The sequence below is a fragment of the Aptenodytes forsteri genome, unplaced genomic scaffold, assembly GCF_000699145.1.
Source record: "Aptenodytes forsteri isolate BGI_AS27 unplaced genomic scaffold, ASM69914v1 Scaffold241, whole genome shotgun sequence".
NCBI lineage: Eukaryota > Metazoa > Chordata > Aves > Sphenisciformes > Spheniscidae > Aptenodytes > Aptenodytes forsteri.
Window position 1 is genome coordinate 3746441 of NW_008795252.1, and position 25877 is coordinate 3772317.

A 25877-nucleotide genomic window follows, 5' to 3' on the forward strand; every position below is an offset into this window, starting at 1 on the left:
CCTTTTCACTAACAAAATCCAATGACCTTGTTAAACTCTCAGTACCTGTTTATTAACACTTGTAGAGCATTTATTAGACAAGTTTTGACTGCTCAGTTTCCTGCAGAGCTAGACCTAACTGAGGCAAGCAGAATAACAGAGGAAAAAAAAGACAGACTTCTACAGTCCAGTGTATCTCTGCTTTTCGAACTGACTTCCACCACAAAGGCACTTCCATCTCAGCACACAGAAGCCTCATGAAACTGAAATAAGATTGTTGACATTCCAGAAAAGTTGAAGAATACACATATATCTTCACTAGGAAATGATGGATTGCTCTGGACTGTAGTGACATATATTCCTAAGAAAAAAAGTGAAATATTTCTCCCTTCCTTTCACAGGAAAACAGGGCTTGAAGAAGGGAATAAAGCAATTTTAAAAGTGTTAGAAAGCAATGCTCTCTGATCCACACTGATCAGGTAAATTGTAAAATAATGCATTATCATAAACTTGTCTTTAACAATATGCCTGGTAGTTAAAACTTAAAATCATTTAACAAGACAGTCCCAGCTTCATGAGGGGATAGAAACACATTTTATACTTCTTCAAGATTTTCTTTTAAACAGCATGTCAAGAATATAGCTTCTCATTTGGGTTAGTCTCACCTCTAGACAGTATCGAGTCCATTTCTCCACTTGCCACAGAAAGTTTTAAAAAAAGAAGTAGATGCACCTGCAATTCTCCTGGTTTAAAATTGGTAAGCATTCTCCCTAGCACAACTCTGTATACAAGCTTTTAAGGTGTTTAAGGAACAATACTACTGTAATTAAACAAGTACAGTATACTACTAAATACTACTTTACAGCATACTGTAAGCAAACTGCCACAGAGCAACGAATACAGAGATACAATACTTTTACCCTTAGCTCAGTAATTGTGCTAGCACAGTGTCAAACGTGTTTTCCCCCACTTAGGAACCCACCAATACAGATGCCCCAGCGTTTGACCTGAAAGGCCTCGAGATTCAACAGCGAGCTCACTCTACCACCTTCTCATGCCTAATAAATTAAATCTCCTCTACAAAGATAAAGCAAAACTAACTCATCACCACCAAAAGTACCAGGAGTACCTGTTTGTCCAAGTACCAGGCAGAGCAAGAAGCAAGAAAAAGGGCATTTCACTCTCTCCTATTGTTTTCCCCAAAGCCCTTTTTGGCTCATTTTGTCTTCTTGCAGCCTGATTACAGCACACAATGTCTTAAACTCGAGCACTACCATGCACTTTTTCTAATGCTTTGTGGACCCCTTTAGAAGTGGGGAGAGATCCCACCTGGTGTTTTGACAGATGCTGTTTCAATGGATTAATACCAAGTAACTAGGGTACAAATAATGCTTATCAGCGTGATGGGAACTGAGGAAAAAACAGCTGCCTCACAGAAAGAGCTATTTACTTCTATAGGTTCAAAAGTGGCGACCCAGCATCAGGTTAGTAAGAAGGGTTATACATACCTCCAAAGCAGACTTCTGTACCGTAATTTGGCTGTAGACTCTAGACCCTTCCGGGCAAACAGTCCTTAGTTCCTCTTTATTGAGGGAGAAAAGCTGAGCACCCGTCAGCACGCCAAGGCTGTTGACAGTCCTGATGTCACACCAAGGGAACAAACAAGAAATAAGCAAAAATACACTAGCCAAGGGAGAGAAGTAGGTTGTCTTCATCCCACATTGTCTCAGGTAGGGCTATGAAATCAAGGCAAAGCTTTATGCAACAGGACTACTCTCGAAGTCAATTCAGTATCTGTTATAACAAGTACCTTTTGGTGGAGGCTAATAAATATAATTTTTTTTCCTAAATATATCTAGATCACTATAGATCTTTAACCACTTGATATATATTGATATATATATTATATACACACATATACATAAAAATATACATGTGTGCATATATGTAAAAACAAATTCTTTTCTCCAAGGGTGCAGCTGACGTGTCTTGATTTTCAGAAGGCTGCTTGATTTTAAAAAGTGGGCAGACCACATCCTAATTTCTGACAGGAAAATAATTTTAAGAATTTTTCTTACATTTGCCCTCAAACTTACACAGGGTTGAATCCTTTGGACTGCAACCATGCTTTCACATCCTCAGGCGAAGAGTCGTAAGTGATGTTAACTACCGGGATGTTTGGTCGTGGCACGTGGAACTTCCTCTGGGCAGCGCTCCGGCCAATGGTGAGCCGGTGAACAAGTTCATCCTGCACCTCCTCCATCTGCGATTTCCTGCCTAGAGAGAGAGAGAGAGATGCCCCACGGGAGTTATTCTCAAGGTTGCTTTATCAAAGCCAGGTCATTTCTTATACTCCGCTTTAAATCTTATTTATTTTTTTTCTTTAAAGATTCATTCACTAGATCTGACTGAATTATTATTCTCCTTTTTCCCCAGGGAAGGTTTCAATATTCCCACTCCTCTCTTTGAAAAACAAAATAAAAGCAAAAAACCCCCCCAAAATTCAACTGAGACCTAGAAAGAGGAGATGAGCTTGATGTCGCACAGAGGCGTAGATCAGTCTGACAGCACCCAAGCTGTAGAAGAAAATGGGCATGGCGGGTTATTCAATTGTCATAGTCTGTGTTTCATCAAATAGAATTATGATGTTTTAAAAATGAAAACAAAAAAGATGAGGAAGAATATAAGATTGCTTACACTGTGGAAAGGCAGCACTTTCCACAAACATTTTTTAATTGAAAGCTCAACTTTCTAGTGCAAATCAACGTAGGCAGAAAAATCTCACTGCTGCTGACATGTATCACCTTACATCTAATAAGCTATCATAATAATCACATTTTTGAAGGGGTTTTAAGAAATTTGAATTCACTCCAAGCCTGGAGTGACTGGTGAGCTGAAACAATGTCATACTTCGTATTAAAAAAAAGAAGAAAAAAAAAGAAGTAGTTGCTCTCACCAGAGACACAGGAACTGGGCAAGACTTTTTTTTTTTTTTTTAGAGGAAAACAGTACAAATTCGCTATCCCACAGAACCCATTTGTCTGAAGCATTTAGTTCAGTTGCTGGTCATTAGCAGGCAATGAAATGATGAAATGCTAATGAAATGCTTTTCATCCATTTCAACAAAATCAATTATAATGACACTGAAAATTGTTTAAAATGCATGTAAAAAGTTCTGTGGATAATTTCACAAAAATAGGTAGAATCCAAAAGGGTGTAAATACCCTTTTGGGCACAGAGAAGATACTGATTTAGCACAGTTAAACTCTCTGTGCAGTAACTCTGGAATAACTATAAAAATCCTTTGACATACAACTTTAAATTATCAAAAATTCTCAGGATTTCCTTACCAAGAGATTTCTAGTCATCTTTATTCAACCTTCTCACTTTGATACACAAACTAACTACAGCACCTTCCCTGATGCACTCAGATGGCAAAAGCTATTCCTTTTCTCCCACTACACTGATAGCAACAGAGGAAAACGACACAACTTTAGTATGAAAAAACTGTAATATAGCAAAAATGTTTCTTCCTCTACTTTCCTTTTATATTCTCCCAAAACCTCTCCAAGGATCAACATCTCTAGCCAGTTAGACAAATGAAAACAAGCTTTACACAGGCTTTTAGGATTATTTTTTTTCAACCACCACAACAAAAAAAGAAAAATCCTTGTTTTAGCCATTTTCCTTTTTCTTTTACAAAATAGCCCCAGGTTGAAAGTGGACGAAATATCTCTAGTAAAATAATTGAGGCATTCAGGCCCTATTGTGTTAGTTTTTTTTCCCCAGAGTGTGAAACAGAAGCCAAAATGACATGTGCTCAGTGATATGTGAAGGTCTGAGATGGGATATACAAGTAAAGCCTTTAGGCAATGTTATCGAAGCATGCACCAGTTATTTTCCCAAACAGGAAGAGAGCGAGAAAATTGCTATCTACCTTCTATTACACAGATTTTGAAAGACTTATGTTTTATCTAGACCAAGACTATATCAAAAGATAAATATTTAGCTGTTAGATAACAGATTCTTACTGTTGTTCAATGCATTATCATAAATAAACAAGATACCCCCCGTGTGAAGCAGGTACTACATCGCGTGTTCTCTGCAGGGTTCAGGTGGGTACTTGGGCAGCAGGTCTACGGGCAGGGTTGCCCATTACCTTTGCAGAGGCAGCTATTCTGCGAGGACTGTGAGGTACCTGAAGCCCATTAACCGGGCTTGAGCGACAGCTCCCGGGAGGGCACAGGAGCTCTCATGTGTGGCCTCAGCAGAGGCTGACAGGGCAAGAGATGTCTTGTAACCACTTAGTCTACAGCAACCCTTCACACCTCACACCCTGTACCTGAACCCAGGTCCACATTTTCCATCTGTAATGGACAGAGAAGGCCATCGTGGATTCAAGGAAGCACACCTGCTACAGCGTGCAAAGCCCTTCTTACACGGCAATAAAATGATCATTTTTGTGTATATGTGCGTGTGAAATTCACCCTCACTTTCCCCATCTTTTATAACTGCTCGGGTTTCTGTTTTTATTTAAGTAACAAACTGCCCAAAATAGGACAAAGGCAGAAGCTGGCCCTACTGTTTCTTTGGGAAACGGCAGTGAAGCCTGTTCCTCCTGCCAGGCTGTTCTCCATTTACAATTTCCAGGCAGTCAGTCTGTTATGTGAAAATACTAAAAAGGTCCCAGAGCCTTCCTGAGTTCAGAGCTTAGGCGAGAGCTTGTCTACCACCAGGCAATCTCAAAGCAGGCTCCATCGACTGAGTGTGGTTATCCAAGCAGGCATACTTCCCATCCACTGGGGACAGGGAGGAAAAGAAGCCCTTCTTGCAGAAAGGATTACGCTCAGTGCCGGTTTTTACCTCAGGTGGAAGTGGGATTTTCTAATAAGGCAGGGAGGCAGAGGATGGGAAAAGCTGTCAACTCTTGAACTGCAAAAAGCTCATTATTTTAACAGCTATTACTTTAAAAGCTATAGCAAATGCCTGCCTACAAGTTTCAGTTATTTTTAAGCCAAGCAATCACATCGCTTAAAGTGCATTTAGGACAGAAATTATTGCCTAACCTACCTTGCTTTTCAGTTGATACAATGCATTTAGGACAGAAATTATTGACTAAATAAGTTCTCCTAACCTACCTTGCTTTTCAGTTGATACAGAGTAGGAGCCTCAGCAGCAGTTAGGCTTTATATTTACAAGGTGGCCTTAATGAGAACTTTTCATGACTGCCACACACTGCTGGATGCAGGTTACCATGTCTTTCCAGCTAAAGGGCTATGGGGTACGTTCTCTCGTCCTCCTAAGACAAGGCCACGAAAGTTTGCTCAGTGGCCTGCCAGTTGCTGTTGCTTTGACCAAGCTAAGGGGAACTGATTATAAGACGAGTCTCCTACAACACTATTACAACGTGGTTCCTATGCATCAGCCAGACCTGTAAGTCTTCTTTCAAGCCTTGGATACATGTTCCAGAATGGTGCAAATGTCCTAGAAATATGGATGACCATGGATAGAAGCGAAAAACAGCCTAACTGATTTTAAAAGCAATTTAGATTGTAATGTGGCAGTGAGTTCAGGTGGAAAACATACATTAGCCAGAATACCAGCATGGGCATTTACAGTGTTGAAAATCACTGTCTGAAGATCCCAAACAGTCATGAAAGGAGAGGATTTAGGACTGGGACAAGTGCAGAAGTGTTTTGTCCCTACTTACCATAGTGATTAACGAGGGTCAGAACACACATACGTGTATATTTTAAACACAGGGTTAAAGCTAAATATTTCATAAATATTTATCTGAAACACAAGGTTTTAAGGAATTTAAGGATTAAGCAAAACACACAGGAATGGGACAAATACTTTTTTTCTTGCTTCTTAGACAAACTTACGATCCACAGGAACTTGCTTCTGCCTCTGGGTGTCTCGTGCAACACTACCACCGCTGTCGCTAGAGGTGCTGCTTTGGCGGCTGATGGTTGCTGGCGCTTTGGGCACGGGAACCGGTATTGGTGCTGGTGCGCTAGGAGGGAGGGGGACAGCCACAGGGACAGGAGCGGGTGTTGGAGGTGGCAAAGGAGTAGCAGGAACTGGATCAGGTTGTTTTGCAACATAGTCTGTCCTTTGTTTCTGAAAAGATGCAGAGAGACCCAGTTAGACAACAGAACTTGGACAAGACATCAGACAAACGCAGGTTTCTGCAGAAAATGCTGGGATGCTTTGCACCAACTGATTTCATTTATCACACAAAGACATCTTACTTGGCAGATATAGTTCCAAAATTTGCCAAAACTTGATTTGGCATCAATTTCCTTCTCTGTCCGACACAAAATTCACAGCAATGGCATCATCTGAAACACATTTCTTTCTTTCAAACGGCTGAGTTCTATAAATGAAATTGTTTTTAAATCCCAAACTTCTATTACCTGGCACTTTTTAACAGCTTCCAAAATCTTTGAATTGTTGGACTTTATCAGTGTAAAAATGTATATTTTAGAGAAGTTGTGTAAAAAATAGTGAAAAATTAACATATCCAGCCACACCTAAGCCTGACTAATGATTTAACTTACAAATGTCACTGAGGTTGGGTAACACATTGTTTCTTGAACTCAGACACCATTTAAGAGGTTCCTGCTCCTCCTACCCATTCAGTTGTGCCTTTTCAGCTATTTGTGTGGTCACTACATGCCATCTCAATGCACTAATCCAATTAAAAAACCCCAAACTCCACAATTCTTGGAATAGGGTTGTTGTTTCTTCCCCTCCCCCCGCTTTACACAATGTTCTAGCAACATGCAAATTATCTTGCTGCTAATAACTAACTAGCAGGTGTCTCAAGAATGATTTTCGGCAATAATTTCTTTTCTCCTTCTTTGCCTTTAGAATGGCACCAGTTACAGGAAGAGGCATGTATTTTCCCAAAGCAATCCCAATGACAGACAAGCCCAGAAGCTCATAAGCAACCTGTGCTACCCTTTTCTTTCAAACAGTTCAAATTCCACATCTCACTGTTTTAACAGTGCTCCCTCTCCACAGTTTTGGACTAACACAGCTTGAAAGTTTAATATTAAAGTTTGTTTGCTCAATAGGGATGCCTCATTTCTTAGTTATGAGAAGTCTGCTTACTTTGGTATGAAAATAGATGAGTACATTCCCCAGATTCATTGCTCCTTCCTGGAATACTCTTCCCTATTTCCTTGGAGGCAGAGGGTTTACGGCAGATCAAGTAGGGAAATACTTGTAGGAGCCATATGTTAGAATCTGAGCAGCACATCACTGCCCTGACAACAATCAAACTTTCATTAAATGTCAGCAACAGCCCTTACACAGGAACCCCCCCAACTCGGGAAGTCTAACTGATGGGCAAGGCATTTTATAGTGAATGTAAACTAGGACCATTACAGCTAAGCTATGCTGAGTTACACCAGCAGAAAATTTATCCCATCAGCTTCTACGGGTGGTGAATTAAGCCTAGGAAAAAAGTCTTTCGTTTCCCTTCCATAATTTTTCACTTAAACTGTAGTAGTCAGCTACTGAAGCAAATGCAGTCTTACAATACATTCCCCATTAAACCCTTTTGTTTTTTTTTCCCTTAGCATTTAGTTGTTCAAAGGCATTCATCTCAATTATTTTGTTTTCACCTTGTGCAGTGCATTGTGGGGAGATTAAAAAAAAAATCGTATGATTGACTTTTCTGTATTCTACTACTTCAATGTTAAGACAATAAATGCTTTTTTAAATGTCAAATGCCAAGAAAAGTGAAATGCATAATATAAAAGAGAACAAGCAGAATAATGTGTATTTAAGAAACCTGTCCTTTGGCGGAAAGAGAGTGCCCTACTAGGTATATAGTAAGTATACCATAATTCATGATATATAGATGGACTGTGGTATATCCAAAATCTTGTTAATGAATTTTAAAATGTCACAGAAATTAAAATGTTTTAATGATATTCAGATTTTTTTTTAATCTTGTTCACAGATTCCAATTGCTAGACTGTTATCCCCACAATGTACCCTCATGTGTGCCCTCATGTGTCCACACGCAAGGAAAAAGCACATCTCTTTTATGGTATAGGGGATTCGTTATAAACCAAGGCATCAACTGCATGCCGCCACAATCATAATCCAGAAAAAGTGTTAGCTAAACACTACACGTAGCTCTCAATGGATGCTACTGATGTAGTTTCAAAACCATGTTGTACTGCAATCATGAGCATCATCAAAACGACTTGCTGGAGTGAAAATAAAAATGAAACTGGAAGCATCACTCAAATTCTAAATTTAAAGATGAAACCACATTGAAATACAATTCAAATTTTGTTGAACAGGGCACAAAAGCCAATTATATATTTGAATCACGTTTAAAATTTCTTTTTTTAAACGTTTCTTTTTTTAACTCCAGATCTTTTGAGGACATCCACACATTCATCCCATCACTTCTATTCATCGCTACAAACAAAACAAGCATGCAATATGGAATTTGTAACTACACAGTCCAAAAGAGTAATTTCTGAAGTTCAATATCAGAAGAGTAATTTTGTTACCTCTGAAAGCTCTCCAAGCAATTTCTGTGAGGAAAATGGAGTAAATCACATCAAATAGTACTGTTAGAAAGGTAAAAAGTAACTGCCTCGCATACCACTCCTGAAATTTCATACACATTAGCAATTTAAAACAAAAGAACACCAGTCCTAATAATTACCTCTTCTTACTCGCTAAGCAACTCACCAAGTGAGTTATTTTCTTCTTCTGAATAATGAGTGGAGTGTTGGCTACAAAACATACATATGTGACACCATATAAGCAACAAGCTCTTTTCAAAGCATCTATCCAGACAGAAACTTAGAAAAAACCAAAAAGCTGACAATGGTCTAAAGATCGTAAGATGAATGTAGAGAACACTTGCAACTGTAGAACACTAAGAATTAAATCACAGCAGATATCAAAAAAAGAAACTTATTTATTTTAGCTTAGAAAATGAGGTAAAGGTCACTGCTGACAGACGTGTACCCACTAATTTGCTGACAGCCATTAGAACAATGAACAATCCCAGTTTGGTTTCTTTTTTTTCTTCTTCCTTCTATTTTTTTCTTTTAAGAATAAGCTTGCAATCCTCAACTCATGTAAATTGGAACAAATCTTTTAAATTATTTGGAATGGTAATGATACTCATTAAAAATATGGATATATCAGAAAAGCTTGCTGGGACTAAATTTCTTTTTTTTTTTTTTCTTTTTTTTGCCAGAAAAACTTTGTTTTCTACAGGAAAAAAATAGAGGTCCCAAAGCTCTTTTTCAACACACTACAGGCTGCATCTTGTTAAAAATCAAGATTCAGTATGATTTGATCTATTTTTAATGTAAGTAAGATAATAAGTTTGAGCAAAAGTGCTAACAGTATCAACCCTAATTTTTGATCATTGTAAAAGAACTGGGAACTACGTATTTTCAAATATGTTTTGGCATCAAAAACGGGGAATATGTGTATTCGAACTATGGCAAATACAGATGTAGCATTAAAGAGGCATTGAATACAACCATAACTAGCATTAGTGCTGGGAAATGCTCTCATTAAGTTAACACAGACGCAGAGCTTCCCATTTACTCTCTTTCCGAACATTTTAGTGCCACATTCCTGTCTGCACAGCGACAGGAGTTCACCAAGAAGGCTGCAGAGCATTCAGCCTCAGTTTTGTCAACAGCATGGTGGTTTGGATGTTTTCTTGAGACTCACATTGGAGACCTCTCATTTTGGGGCACATACCTCCTTCCTTTGGCTATATTTGAAGAGGGAAGAGAGAACCAACTACTTGTCTTACACCCAAAAGGGACAATGAGGTACCCAAGACTGGAGGAGCAAATTTCAAGCAAGGTCTTTCGCCAGAGTTTCCTTTGGTGGGCTCAGCTATTATGCAGAGTCAACCAGCTGCCTATTAAAATCCCATTATAAGGCAACTAGCTCTTTGCGGGGTGTAAGGAATTTATGTTTTTATTGGATTTACAAACCTGCCTTGCTAAAATCTTGCCAGAAAGCAAGAAGTATGTTAGGATGGAAGAAGGAGAAATTTAGACAGAATTTACTCATTCAAATTGGTGTTAGCTAGGATTAGTCCCCATTTCTTTAAAAAAAAAAAAAATTACGGGCAAACTGTGGACTTTTAATTCCTATCATTAACCAAATCCTTTTTACAACTATTCAGTACATTTTTGTGTAATAAGTAGCATCCCATAATTTGGGATTGGATCAATGTTGAATTGGACAGGAGACAACTTTTTTTTTTTTAAAGCCATCAAAAAGTCTTGGTCTGATGGCAACTTCAAAGAGCATTTGATATGAAATGAGGTAAAAGAGATACTGGCTTTTGGTCAAAAATTATGACATCTCTTTGGCCACTGCAAAATGAACACCTGGCAACTGCATCTCTTCATTATCAAACACTTCATGATCTGCAGGAAAGATACCAGTTGGCAAAAGATGAGTATGGCATTAACTTGGAGCACAAATGTTGTGCTTGAGGCGAAACAACTTCCCACAGAGATATTTTAAGTGAGCTGCTAAACAAAGAGACTTGAAAGAAAGGTTTTGATGGTAGATCACCGAGAAATGCAAAGGACACTTGTCCCAAGTGAGGTGGAGACTTTTGTCTCGGTGTTTATATATACATAAACATGCCTCTTACATATACTGTCACACTTCTGTGGACAGTCGTGTTTTTTTAAAACAAGACTATAGGACTGCATTCTGCTTAACATTTACTCTCTGTGCCTCAGGATTTCATACACATCACTGATAATATACCTGTCTCACCTCACAAAGGGTGTCATGAGATTAATTAATATGCCCACCAAGATACACACCTCTATCCCAATTGTTCCTCAAATTTCTTTTTCAAAAGCGTTAAAAAAAGTTAATAAAATGCACAGTAAATAGGAAATATTACGATCAATTATTTTCTAGGTTCACCAGCAATACTTGTACAAAAGAAGAAATCAGAGTGCTTGGGAAACCGTTTATGTTCATATATAATGGGATGGTGAAGTACCACTGTTGGTTCACAATAAAAAGGCAGAATAAACCACCAACACCACAGGAAACTCTGATAATCAATAATTAACATTAGTGGAAAACATAAACAAGCAGCAAAATGCTCTCCCAAATGTACAAAATACGGTTTTCCTGGAACTAATTCAACTGACCAGAGGACAGACAATGTTACAGCCTCTGACTCACAAAGATGATGAAATAACTAGGATATTGCTTTTAATGTTTCTGCAAGTATCATCTTAGACAATTCAGCGCTTTCAAGTAACTATCTGGGACCTGAATCCTGAAAGGGACTGAGAGAAAAATCAGGATTTAATCTAGCGTGTGACTCAGAGGTCACTAGGAAAGGGAACAGAGCGAAAGTAAAATGAACTTTGCAGCTCTGAGAATAATTCTGATAATGAGGTATCCATCTCTCAGAGAAAGGGTGTCTGTCTGTAGAATAACTGAATGAAAAAAACCTATCTCTTTCAATGGAATCCTTAATCCTTCCTAATAATCTAGAAACGTCCTTTGGTCAGCTGTGCTTTGAAGGCCATTAGTCTGTAAAGAAACACGCTAACCTTGTACGTAACACTTGTCTGCGGCACGAAGCGGGCCAGGGTGCTCCGCGCAGCAGACAGACTACTTTGAAAGCAGTCTTTCGAAAACCAGAGACGACTTAGGAGACCGGCAAAAGCTGTGCAGCACCAGGCACTGAGCCTGCTCATGTTCAGGGTCTGGCAAAGGCAATGATAGGAACCGCTTCAGTTTCCTGCTCTACCCACAAGTTCTCCTGTTTGACCTTGGGCAAGGCAGTCATCCCTTCAATGCCTCATTTCTCTCTGAAATAGCAGCAATGTCTCATAGCGCTGTTATGAAAATAAATAGGGTTATGCAAACAGATCCCAAATGAACCATGTATCCATCACAGGGAAAGAGACAAATGAGCATGCTTAGGAGTGCTAAAATTATAATAATCACCGTAAAGTTAAGAACAACATTACTGACACATCTTGGTAAAGACTCCCTTTATCCTATATAATTCATTATATTCCTAAATAATTTCACAGTATTTCAAGCTCATGTCTGAATATGATAAAGCAACAAACAAAACAAACCATGGACTGTAGGGAACAACTTGCCAGAGGGCAAAGAAACAAAATTATCTTAAATGATGTTCTCTGACTGTAATTTTCATAGGTCCGTGGAGATTGCTTTGTGAAAATGATTATTTTATTATTTCCCATGTCATGTCATTATTTCAAACAGAAAACTTCAAAACCTGTAGTGCATTACAAGGATCACTATAAGAACCTCTACTCAAAACTGTGCTCAGTCTGCTCAGGATTTCTTGGCAAATTCCAAACACACAAAATGACATGCACTCGAAGTAAAAAAGTCAGTTCTTTAAATCAGGATTTGAAAAGCACTCCAGATACATGCTTCATTTCACACACAGGCAAAAACCATAATCAATTTAGAATGAGCTCACACATTACTGGCAAAAAATCAGGCATAGGAAAAACTCAGAAATGGTCTGATTCAAGCCCACCAAGCTCAAGATCGGTCTACCACATTATTGTGCCAGAAATAGCATAGCACCCGTTTCTCAAGAGACTTTCCACATCCATGGAAAGACTGGAAATACTGCAAAGACTCCCTATCCTATATAATTCATTATATTCCTAAATAATTTCACAGTATTTCAAGCTCATGTCTGAATATGATAAAGCAACAAACAAAACAAACCATGGACTGTAGGGAACAACTTGCCAGAGGGCAAAGAAACAAAATTATCTTAAATGATGTTCTCTGACTGTAATTTTCATAGGTCCGTGGAGATTGCTTTGTGAAAATGATTATTTTATTATTTCCCATTATATTCCTAAATAATTTCACAGTATTTCAAGCTCATGTCTGAATATGATAAAGCAACAAACAAAACAAACCATGGACTGTAGGGAACAACTTGCCAGAGGGCAAAGAAACAAAATTATCTTAAATGATGTTCTCTGACTGTAATTTTCATAGGTCCGTGGAGATTGCTTTGTGAAAATGATTATTTTATTATTTCCCATGTCATGTCATTATTTCAAACAGAAAACTTCAAAACCTGTAGTGCATTACAAGGATCACTATAAGAACCTCTACTCAAAACTGTGCTCAGTCTGCTCAGGATTTCTTGGCAAATTCCAAACACACAAAATGACATGCACTCGAAGTAAAAAAGTCAGTTCTTTAAATCAGGATTTGAAAAGCACTCCAGATACATGCTTCATTTCACACACAGGCAAAAACCATAATCAATTTAGAATGAGCTCACACATTACTGGCAAAAAATCAGGCATAGGAAAAACTCAGAAATGGTCTGATTCAAGCCCACCAAGCTCAAGATCGGTCTACCACATTATTGTGCCAGAAATAGCATAGCACCCGTTTCTCAAGAGACTTTCCACATCCATGGAAAGACTGGAAATACTGCAAATGCTGCAGCTTTCATGATAGCTGCGCACACAGAATCCGGCACAGCGACACCTTAGACTGGGACTTTTAGATGAGTCTGCAGCAGAGACAGTCAACAGTAACATTATGGCATTTCTCAGTTTTCAGTCATCAGCCAGAGTGTGTAGGCACAAGGAACGACTATTAGATTAAATTAAAATAAATTAAATTAAACTTCAAGCTTCAACAGAAGTTTAGCTTGCATTTGGACTGAAAGTCTGATTCAGAGGCAGGCCTGGAATTTCTGCTTAATCCAAACTTGTTTGCCTAACCTTTCAAAATCATTAGATACAAAAGGGAAGAAACGGGTCTTAGAAAATACAACCTCTTATTTTATGAGCCTTCTGCCCACTTAAATGTTGTCTAAAAATGCACATTACAACTTTATCCTGTATATCCTTACTCAGGTGGACAATTGCACTGACATAAGCTTTATTTTTTTTTTTAATATTTTACCTTCTAATTCTATTCAACATATAAAAGAAATGACAACAACAACAAAAAATCTTAATTCCACACCACAACGTGAAAGAAATAAAACCAAAATTAGGTCAGGAGAATAGAGTGCTATTGATGCACAGGCATAGTAATTGAAAAATACCTGCTTTGTGAATTCAAAAGCAAAGACGCCTATTTTTTATGACGCCAAAATTACATAATTAAATAAATTCAAGACTAAGATAGAGACACTTAAAGACAGAAAATAAAAAGAAAAGCTAGTGTTCACTCTTCTAGGAGAAACAAAGATGACCCTACCTTAAATAATTCAAATTCCTTCTTTGGCATCAACAGCTACCAATCCACAAAGGATATTTGCAATTAAAATAAATGCATACACATCCATTAGGATCGAAATTAACACCTCTAAGCAAATAAGCAGGGGAAAAAAAAAACCCTTAAAGGAAAAGATTTTGCCGTATCTTTATCAACTTTATACTTATGTTAGACTCTACGCGATACAGAAATCAGCCTCAGTCTGTAAAAGAAATACAAATCTTTTGACATATCAGTGGAACATGCAGATATTTTAGCTTTCCTGTGAATCTCTTCCTCCTCCACACACACATGCACACTTCAAAAGAAAGTTTTGCTCCCAAGGAGCGGACGGTACCTGTATGGTGCGGGTATACGCCGGCTCTGACCACCCTAGACCACCTTCTTGATTCCTCAGAGGGTCCAAAATGTTGTTTGGCACAAAGCCTGTGCTGCCACTTTTATTCTGAACCTTCCACCACTGCTTTCTGTCATCCAGAATCTGAAATAACATGGCAATTTAATTACATATTTTTTCTGACTTTCCTCCTGCCTGTACTTAGACTGAGCATCATTTAAAAACAAAACCATAACCTTGCCAGATTCTGTGATTGCCAACAGATCTTACACAGATGTCCCTAAGAAAGCCCTGTAGGCTTCCTTGATTATCAGCATCACTAGTCCTACATGGTAGTACTGCACTTTTCAAAACATGGCTCTCAAGAAAGTATATGGAAGGAAAGTGTGTAACGAACCTCTGTAAATTCAGACATGTGCTAGACAACACAGTGGACTGACAATCAAATACTTGCGCAGAGAGGCTGACATCTCTAAAACCTATATGCTGTTGACAAAAGGAATAAGTAACTACTAATAACCCAAGGAAAAGCACATCGTTCTATGAGAGCACAAATTTGGGGAGAGCGCACTTCGGAGTAAACAGGGAACTAGAGCGGGATGGCCAGAAGTCTGAAATCTGACCACCTGCCGTGCAATCTTATATACAAGATTTTCTCTCTTTGTTGCTCCCTCCCTTCCAAATTTGTCTAGCTTTCAGGGTACCAACTCTTCCAGGAAAGGACAGTCTTTCACTATGCCCTGTGCATAGAGACAGTGTTTGCCGGAGCCAGTTGTTTAAATACTACTAAACGGGGCTTTTAAAAGCAGTACTAGAGAAGATGGAAGAAACACACAAATATACTTCTAGCACAGGTCTCTACAGCATCAGTTCATAAATCAGCACAGAATCTCTGTTTATCATGTCTACAATGCAGATATAAATCGAACACATTGAAGTAATCATTAAGGCCAGCCATAATGCCCACAGGAAAGGTACCCTCAGCTTTGAGTAGTACAAGAATTTTGTATTTTCTCTTTGCAAAAAAATTACCTCTACAATCTCTTCTTTCATGACAGAAAGCTCACTGTTGTTTCTTGCCATAAATTCATACTTGCATTTGGCATATTTCTTGGTCTGTGCTTTACTGTGTGCTTCATAGTTTCTGCAAAGCAAATATCAGACTATTGCTCAGTGAGACATTCAAGCAAATAAAAACAAAGACTAAATGCCCTCTTCCAACAACCTGCAAAACATTTAAACAAAAAAACCCCATCATAACGTGATGTTGCTGTAGAACCACCTATTCATAAAACACTGATTTAAGTTCCAAAAAAAGAAAAAAAGAAACAAAAGAAAGAAGCAGTTGAGCTACATGGACCTGAAGAACTGCTAATCTTTATCAGCTCACTGCTTACAAGATGTATGATAACAACTAAGATTAGCGGCTGCCATTGTATTAAGATAAACATGTACACTATAGTTAGTCTGTTTTTCTACAGTTGGTTAAACTATCATTTGCCAGATAAACAAATTACTACACTTAGTATATACTTGATATCTTGTGCTTTGTATGAAACTATTTCTACTGTTGATCATAAATTAAGTTTCAAACAAATAATAAATGAATAAATTTTTGCCATCAACACCAATGGAATTAAACTCCATTTAAAAAATGCTCACCTACTGTAGGTCCGTAAGATCTTGACCATAAGATACCATCAACTCTAACAACCTCAACTGACTGTATCAATTAAAAATGAAAAATAACTTCTTGCCAGTTACAGACAGGGTTCATTGTAGAACAAGGCATAACACAGTATAACTCTGCGTCTTTCTGTTTCCTTGAGGAAAGATCTGTTCAGATTGCCTTTGGGTAACAAGCTGCTAGTTTCTTTGACATGTACCTCTTCAAGGTGAGAAGCCCCCCAGTCCCCTCAAAACAGGTCCAAAAAAACCAGTAACATTATTCATTTATTGCAAATTATACCCAACAATCCAAATCCATACCAGGTAGTAAAGTTTAAAAAAAAAAAAAAAAAAAAAAGGAAAAAAGGGATAATGAAAACATGAAACAATCAATGGCTTGAAATGCTTCATACAACATCACAGCAAAAAAAAAAGAAAAAAGGGATAATGAAAACATGAAACAATCAATGGCTTGAAATGCTTCATACAACATCACAGCACAGGGATACGAATGCAGATGGTTGCTGACGTTGGTGCTGTGGGTCCCAGGTGTGCCTGAGCAATCCAGTAGTTACCTAGCTATTGCATGGCTGTGGAGAACTGTCTCACTTGACTTGAAGAGCAGAACAAAGGAAGAGTCATATTTAGATTGAAAGATTATTTTGAAAGGAAGACAAAACACTAAAAGAATTTAAGGAGAGAGTGAAAAACATGGGACAAACCTTAGCCTGAAGGATAGCTGTTATGAGGTTGAAAGACATGTGAGTAATCCCAATTTTTTCTGCCACTGAGTCAAAATTTAAATAATTTTGAAGTCCTTTCTTACTATTTCAGGGATATGACTAACGTCCTTCTGAAGGTACTTTTACTTTTAGGCTGCCTTTCCAAACACATTTCACTAACTGTGTCTTCCTACCTTGTCCACACCTAACTATCCTGATCCCATCAAAAACCATAACTCAGGGAGAATTTTAAAAAAATGCTTACATTTCAGTTTTACTCCACTCTGTTGCAATCAACAGCAACATCCCCAGAACATGGGCCAGGCATTGGCTGTATGCTTCTCAAGACACCATAATTCCTTAAGCCCAGCTTAATGAGCCAAACAGTTTACTTGGGGCACAAATATTCTCAGTGCTTCCCTCCATCCATCCTCTGCTGTGTTTTCTTATTGCCTGTCAGATACACTGTCACTGCAGTCCTCTGCTCTCCTGTGCACGAGTGCCTAGCGGACTGCAGATTCCCAGGGTGCTATTTCACATATGACAGCACAAGACCAAACTACACAGCATACCACTTTGAAACGCCACAGAACTTGCTGAAAAACTCCGCAGTACTCTTTCAGCATCAGAGAGAGTCCCCGATATACCTAGTAACGCACTGCAAGTTTAAGATCCTGACACAGTTTAAGTCACCCAAGGAAAGCACACCTTACTGGAGGTCCTGGCACGCTGGAATAAGGCTCACTGAAGTTCCCTGTGATTAAAATTTCCCTGGACAAGGTGTAACCTACCTGTCCCTCAGAAGGTAGTGGGTGGCTCAGTCACTGCTTTCGGACCGCTCATGAGGAATGCCAGCTTTGAACAAGGACCAGCAAACGATGGCTGAAAGGGTCAGCTTGAATTTCTTACTCCATCCCCCAAACCTGCTCCTCCACCTGCTTCTTCACAGATGCTTTAAAACTTATCTTTAAATGGAAGTTACTTGGTGGAATACATATTAACAGCTTTCCCCCAATAATGAGCTCCTACCAGGCATGTATTATAAGTCTCAAGAGCCAATTAACAAATGGAAGTTTGTGTCGTGTTGAACAGACTGGGAGATAGAGGCACACTGTGGACGGCTGCATCAGTACCAGCCATCTAGACTCCTTCCTGCAATCAGTGGTGAGAGATGGGCACCACTACAGCACGTCCCATTTCATATCTTTCAAGAGACTAATTTCACCTTACATGAACTGCTTCTTAGAAACACCCATTTCTCTTTACCCGCCACAAAGGAGGCTTGGATGACTCTTTAAGTTGCAGCCAGATACACTGATATCATCAATAGTTCAATGCAATAAGCCCCATTCTCTAAACCTGAAATGGAGGCAACAACAACATTTTCACGGAATACTCTTACTCTGAAAGGACAAAACAGGTCTTATCACGTTACAGATAAGAGAGAAAGGAATTTAGAGTACAGATCATCTAGATTTCAAGCTGACTGGTCCTGAGACAAGAACCCAGAAAGTATCCAAGTTTGAGAAAAAGATTAGAGATGACTACTACTGCTGTTGTTGTTACGAAGAATAAATCCAAAGTTCAGGAAAAGAATTGAGTCTTCACTCTGCACACCACGTGGGAATATGTTTGCATGCAGATTAACAGGATCTTTTAGCACATAGCTCAAAACTAGGGGTTATGCAAAGGTTTTCATCAAAAGAGTTATATTAATGTTGTTTTAACCAGCAACCCGATCCCAAAAACTTAAACATCTTCTATGGCACATAAGCTAAAATACTCTTCATATGGTGTATACGGACTATGGTTTGGCATGGGGGAGCAATTTCAACACCGCTTTACCAATTTACCTCCACAATTTGTACTGGTATAAATTCTCCCCACAGACAAGGCCGAGACTCCAAGGATCACTGCATTTGTTCTTGTCAAGCTATTTGGATTTAGGCTAAAATGAAGGGGATGAAAGAGGATGTGGAAAAAGACACTGGTTGCTATGCAAACATTTCAGAGCATTTTTTTGTAACATTTGAAAGAGAATGGAAGAAATGAGGAGTTACTATTCTGAAAGTGGATATTTATGCACCAGCCCAGAAAACAAAAAGCAGGAGACTACGGAGCGCTAAGTGAGCAGCTAAACAAATCAAACAATCATTGGAAACAAGGACAGATGAATCTCAGAGCAGACTTGTCATTCTTTGTAGTTCTGAAAAGAGCAAAGAGTATATTTAAAAACATGAAACAAAACAGAAATAAAATTTGAACCCAAACAGGAGCATTCTGTGTTCTCAATCAGGTTGGAATTCCACTATATCATTTTTGAAAAAAGCATGGATTTAACAGCATACATAAACAGGGTAGTTTCATAAAAATTATACTAGAAGAGTCTTAATGATGTGCCTTAGAGAAGCAAAAGCAGAATACCCACTGCTAACCAGAATCGCTTCCTCATAGAAATAATGATCTGCTCCAGACACAACCAGAGGTAATTACAGACACCGCCACCCCAAATAGCAATAAGTCGGGACAGTTATCCACAGCACCACGTACGCCGTTGATTCAGTGTTACCTATCTACATGTCGGCTAACAGTTTGCTTAAAGGCAGCAACAGCTGCCCCCTGGTCCAGCAGAGGCCCTCTTTTGTAAACTGTGTTACTGAATGCATACCCATCGGACGGAGGGTAGTCGGGAACACTGGGAGGCTGGAAGACAAAAAAAGAAACAAAGCCACAAAGTGGATTAGTGTCATCAGCAGCACCGCCTAGTTCACTTAATCCAGCACCCCTAGGGTCCCCGTCAGGGTTCATGCGTCCTCAGGTGCTCACGGTTCTGCTATGAAAAGTTAATAACTTCTGCATTTCAAATACATAAACAGGGAGATCAAAAGGATAAGAATAAAAGACTTTCTATCCTAAGTCATCCCACTGCATTAATATTGCAGTGGATATTCTTTAGAAGAAAAGTTCTTCGGGGCAAGGTCCATGTCATCTTTCAGATATCACTACAGCAACACAACTTATGAACAATGGCTGAATGGCTTTAAAACAAACTGCACTGAGAAACCGCTTTGAGCTTTTGTTCTAGTTGCACACTTAAAGCCAGAAATCTCTAGCTAGCTAACAGTAAGTCTGTATGAGAAATAAAACCTCCCAAGTAAAATTATCACTCTATTGCAGGATCATAATATCAAGTGGCTCATTTATGTCACCCTCTCACTGAACATGACTATAGTCAAAGAAGAAAAGCAAAAAGGAATGTGATAATTGGTACAATTAACCATTTTAATTAAGAAAAATAATCACAATTTATCACATTATCACAAGCACATATATAAGAATATTCAAGGCTTTAGGAAATTCTTTTTAAACAGCAGTCCTTTAAAAAAAGCCACCTTAAATCCAGCAATGATACTCTGCTGCTAAGTAAGAATTATTTTAACCACCATTCCCCAAACCAAAAACAAGCTAAGCAGTTCATTTCTGGAGATGATGATACTGAAATTGCTCATTCTAGATTTTTTTCGTTATACCACCATACAGTTGCACAAGTTAGAACAGCTGAGATTCATCAGAAATTGCCAAATCTCTAAGCCTGGTTTGTTGGGTTTTTTGGTGTTGTGTTTTTCTTTTTTTTTTAGTGTCTGGGGGGGTAAAAAAAAACCACCCACCTAATTTCTACCTCCAAGAGAGACACTTGCCTACAGGGCTGAGGGTTTATGAAAAGAAATTAAAACCACACAAAAACCCCCATACACATAGAATATTCTTTAAAACCATATTATTAAGACCTCCTTGAAAAAAAATCTCAAGTGTCACTGAGCTTATACCTTACATCAAAAGACACCCAGGAAGCAGGAACTCATTTTACGTCACACACAAATTATTTGCATCACCTTAGCCTCACTGGACTCTCTACCACCAGTTCCCTGTTGTTTCACTGCTGTTTGAAGTCCTCATCGCTGAACTGACTCCACCTTGAAACCCCTCCGGTGGGAGCTCTGTGTGTGGCTACATCTCAAGATTCAGGGATGGAAAGACAAAAAGGGTTCTCATGAGCGGGAACCTCCAATGCACTTTGCCAGGTGCCAGAGCAGTCCCTGCCCAGCAGGGAGGGCGGCCGGGGCAGCCGCATGCGCCCTCTCTCCACTCCCAGGGCGGCACAGCTCTCGACACGCAGCCTCGGCCCTCGGGAGAGCAATGTCACAAACAGGGAGATCAAAAGGATAAGAATAAAAGACTTTCTATCCTAAGTCATCCCACTGCATTAATATTGCAGTGGATATTCTTTAGAAGAAAAGTTCTTCGGGGCAAGGTCCATGTCATCTTTCAGATATCACTACAGCAACACAACTTATGAACAATGGCTGAATGGCTTTAAAACAAACTGCACTGAGAAACCGCTTTGAGCTTTTGTTCTAGTTGCACACTTAAAGCCAGAAATCTCTAGCTAGCTAACAGTAAGTCTGTATGAGAAATAAAACCTCCCAAGTAAAATTATCACTCTATTGCAGGATCATAATATCAAGTGGCTCATTTATGTCACCCTCTCACTGAACATGACTATAGTCAAAGAAGAAAAGCAAAAAGGAATGTGATAATTGGTACAATTAACAATTTTAATTAAGGAAAATAATCACAATTTATCACAAGCACATATATAAGAATATTCAAGGCTTTAGGAAATTCTTTTTAAACAGCAGTCCTTTAAAAAAAGCCACCTTAAATCCAGCAATGATACTCTGCTGCTAAGTAAGAATTATTTTAACCACCATTCCCCAAACCAAAAACAAGTTAAGCAGTTCATTTCTGGAGATGATGATACTGAAATTGCTCATTCTAGATTTTTTTCGTTATACCACCATACAGTTGCACAAGTTAGAACAGCTGAGATTCATCAGAAATTGCCAAATCTCTAAGCCTGGTTTGTTGGGTTTTTTGGTGTTGTGTTTTTCTTTTTTTTTTTTAGTGTCTGTGGCTACAGAAAAGCCACTCACCTAATTTCTACCTCCAAGAGAGACACTTGCCTACAGGGCTGAGGGTTTATGAAAAGAAATTAAAACCACACAAAAACCCCCATACACATAGAATATTCTTTAAAACCATATTATTAAGACCTCCTTGAAAAAAAATCTCAAGTGTCACTGAGCTTATACCTTACATCAAAAGACACCCAGGAAGCAGGAACTCATTTTACGTCACACACAAATTATTTGCATCACCTTAGCCTCACTGGACTCTCTACCACCAGTTCCCTGTTGTTTCACTGCTGTTTGAAGTCCTCATCGCTGAACTGACTCCACCTTGAAACCCCTCCGGTGGGAGCTCTGTGTGTGGCTACATCTCAAGATTCAGGGATGGAAAGACAAAAAGGGTTCTCATGAGCGGGAACCTCCAATGCACTTTGCCAGGTGCCAGAGCAGTCCCTGCCCAGCAGGGAGGGCGGCCGGGGCAGCCGCATGCACCCTCTCTCCACTCCCAGGGCAGCACAGCTCTCGACACGCAGCCTCGGCCCTCGGGAGAGCAAAGTCACACCGAGACACAAGGACAATCAGCGGCAAGAGACGAACACTTACATTGTCTTCTTTTTTTTCCAGCACCCTTTGTTAAACAAGCTCTTATGGCAGAATTATGAAAGAATAATTATTCCGGTATCACCCACTCCAGGGCAGTCCTTTTGCCGCAGACAAAAAGCATTTTGCACTCACGCAGCTTTTTCCAGCTGAGCACCTACAGCATTTCACAGCTATTAAGCAGCTCAGTGCTTCTCCCCCTAGGGATGTGCTGAGGAGGCACTGGTGCGGGGAGCCAAGGTACCGAGGCTAAACGACTTGCCCAAGCCCACGCGGGAATCGGCAACAGTCATGAAACCAAGGCCTGACATCCCAGATGCCAGGCACATAAACGCCTTCAGTGAACTGGGATTTATTTTACTTTTTTTTGTCTTTTGATGATTAAGATGAAGAGGCTAAGCTGGCACAAACAGCTACCAATCCAACCAAAGTTACTGACACCAAAAAGAATGACATGAACTCCCTGAAACACAAGCAACCAAAATCCCTCAATGTATTCCCCCCAAAAACAAAAATGGTTTTAACTTACTTTATATATATAAATAACAAATTAAATTCTTACAATCATCAGAACAAAAAAAATAATGTTCTTTTTTCAATACTATTTTGCTTTTTCTTTTTTTTTTAATTTAGGAGCACAATGTAAAAAGAAAAAAACCTGCATGGAAATGTAGAGCAGCAGTGAAACACTGAGATAATGTTTCATGAGACTTTTTTGGGAGCTGACTAGGTAAGGGGGTGACAGCAATGGCAACAGCTACCTATCACATTATTGTGCCCATTAACTTTACTAAATGCTTTTTTGCTCAAAATGAATCACTGGCAATAACTTAGTTTTTGGTACATTTATTCTTGTATATCTTGTTCGGAATAAAGCCAAACAGTGTTTTGAGTAATCAAATGTGTACCATGTTATCCTCCTTTGCTTGGCAGACTTTTTACCCGATTTGTTTGTCTCTATAGCTGAGCAGACTTTTTTTTTTTTTGACTAACAGAGATTTTCATGAAAATAAAGTTTTATTGTGACAAGCTTTCCACGGGCAGTTTTGATAAACTTTTGCTGGGGAAGCTTTGTTGTCTCCAATAAGAGAATTGCTCTGCAAGAGAACGCTATCTCACAACAGCCAATAATCCTTCCCTTGAGTCTGCTTCCATATGTGCATTTTTTCACTAACCGCCCTTGAGTCTTCTTCCATATGTGCATTTTTTCACTAACTGATAAAAAAAATACTTTATGTATATTATAAAATTAAGATAAAATCCAGTATCATCACGTTAAGATATACTCCAAACATAGTACTGGTGTAGATTGCTCAAGGAAGATAGGAAAGACTATGGACTGAACCTAGAAAATTCTTAGGTGGACTTCCATATCACAGCTGCTAACAGGGGATCTTGGACTAGCTAACACTTTATTGAAACTAAAGCTAGCGTAGACAAATAAATCAAAATTTTAAATTAAAGCTTATGTCCTCCCAACAACAAAAAGCTTCCCAAACTAAAACTTTTAAACGTTTAAAAAGGCAATGGCTTTTTTTCTGAATTAAAAAGCAACAAAACCCACTTTTATTCTTAAAATTTTCACATAAACTGAAGTACATTTTCTGGCCAACTTTACTGAAAAAGAGTAGGAGGTAGAATCTTTATAGCCAGCTCCTTTTTTTCTCAACAAAGTTAGTCAGAAAACGCACTCTGGTTTCTCTGAAGGCTTTAGACTGTGGTGCATGTTTCCATTCTCTAAACAGAATAACCCATTTTTTGCTATATTAATCACATTTCTTGGGAGAAAAGGATGGGAAAATATCCCTGTGCAATAATTCTTCTAATTGGCAGCTGTTTTTCAGAAGTAGGCCTAAATTACCTGACATGGCATTACTGTGATAGCACCTCTAAATGCTTTCTTGCAATACAGTGAGAGTATCAAGAAATTAATGAAAGAAATATTAAATTCCACATTTGTGAAGAAGCAGCTTAAATCCAAAATTCCCTAAAAAGTGGTGGTTTTTTTCTTTTTGTCTGTGTGCCTGTGCATGGATGCACGTTTGAGAACACTTTGGTTCAAATTCTACCTGAAGTATATATGATCAAAATCAATGGGATCTGAAAGCACAGGTCAAGAATCAAACTGAACCGTAGGGGCTTGGATTGTCTTCCCAACTGAGGCAGGAAGGCGCACCAAGTTCAAGGAGAGCAGCAGGCAAAAGCCTTATATTTTTCCTAATGACATTTTTGGTGGCTGAACAGGTATTTGGTTTCGTATAACTTTAATATAAGTACAATGAGCTTGCACTGATGTAGCAGACGTCAGAGCACGGTTACTCCAGCCACGTCACAGAATATTTTCTTTATGAAGGAAGCAGTTGGTGTTGCCTTCAGCTAATTTACAGAACGCTGTCGCAGGTAACCTACCTCAGCTGACAGTCTTTTCATTTCTTGCTTCCGCTGTTGCTCTGCAACGTTTGCCACAGACTCAGCCAAATGATTGAGTTCTTGCTCCTTCGGAGCTCCCATGAAGTTCAGCAAAGGAGGCTCCCAGCCATTTCGGAAACGGGGGACATAAGGTGGAATAAACTGGTCTTTGGGCCAATCCACTCTGTATGAAAAGTAAATTAGAGACCTGTATCAAGGGCCATACCAATATTGGTTTAATAGGTTTCTTAAAAACTGAAATGCTTTAGAATTTCTATTAGTATAGAGGAGAGGCTGGGATTACCATACAGGCAGAATTGTGCTAGAACAGAAAATTGGCAGAAAACATTTATTGACCACAACTATGCTCCCTGCTGTGCCCTGCAGAAAGAAACTGCTCCTGCCATAAGGACTCGTCAGTGGTAAAACACAACAAATTTCTGTCTTGTAGCAAAGGATGAGTAATAGAAGAATCAATCACAAACAAATCTAGTATTTGTTTTAACTGTTAGATGGGGAAAAATATTGCAATGCTCTGTTTGTGTTAAAGCACCAGACAAAAGACTTCTAAGAAACAGCCTGCTTTATGAGAAAGTTTGAAAGCAGGTGTGAAGAAGCATGGAAGTTGTGAGGGCCTAGCTACACCTAAAAGAAAAAGTTAAACAATAGCTTTTACTGACAAAAAAAAACAACTCTACGTGCTCCAAGACAAGAATTATCATCACATTTACTGTTTTATAGTGCAGATTGATCTTTTAAAAAATACTGTATTACTTTTCAGAGCTCCATTAGTATTCCCTATTGTAATACAAAATACCTAAATAAACGCTTTCATGCTCTGCCTTTGCACTATACATAATACACTGTCCCACAATATAAAATACTGTATCTTCA

At 38.8% G+C, this 25877-nt stretch overlaps 1 protein-coding gene across 2 annotated transcripts in view; it reads right to left on the reverse strand.

Annotated features, from left to right (window-relative positions):
• The window catches only part of EPS8 (epidermal growth factor receptor pathway substrate 8), a 144472-nt gene that overhangs the window by 4709 nt on the left and 113886 nt on the right, over positions 1–25877 (reverse strand). Inside the window, exons 15-21 of one of the 2 annotated variants that reach the window (XM_009278987.2) lie at positions 24984–25167; positions 19673–19707; positions 15647–15758; positions 14615–14758; positions 5865–6102; positions 2076–2256; positions 1488–1617 (exon numbers count right to left, since the gene is read on the reverse strand). In XM_009278987.2, the coding sequence (XP_009277262.1) occupies positions 1488–1617; positions 2076–2256; positions 5865–6102; positions 14615–14758; positions 15647–15758; positions 19673–19707; positions 24984–25167 (1024 nt within the window). Of the gene's footprint in view, positions 1–1487; positions 1618–2075; positions 2257–5864; positions 6103–14614; positions 14759–15646; positions 15759–19573; positions 19708–24983; positions 25168–25877 lie in introns of both variants that reach the window. The other variant, XM_009278986.2, reaches the window with a different exon arrangement.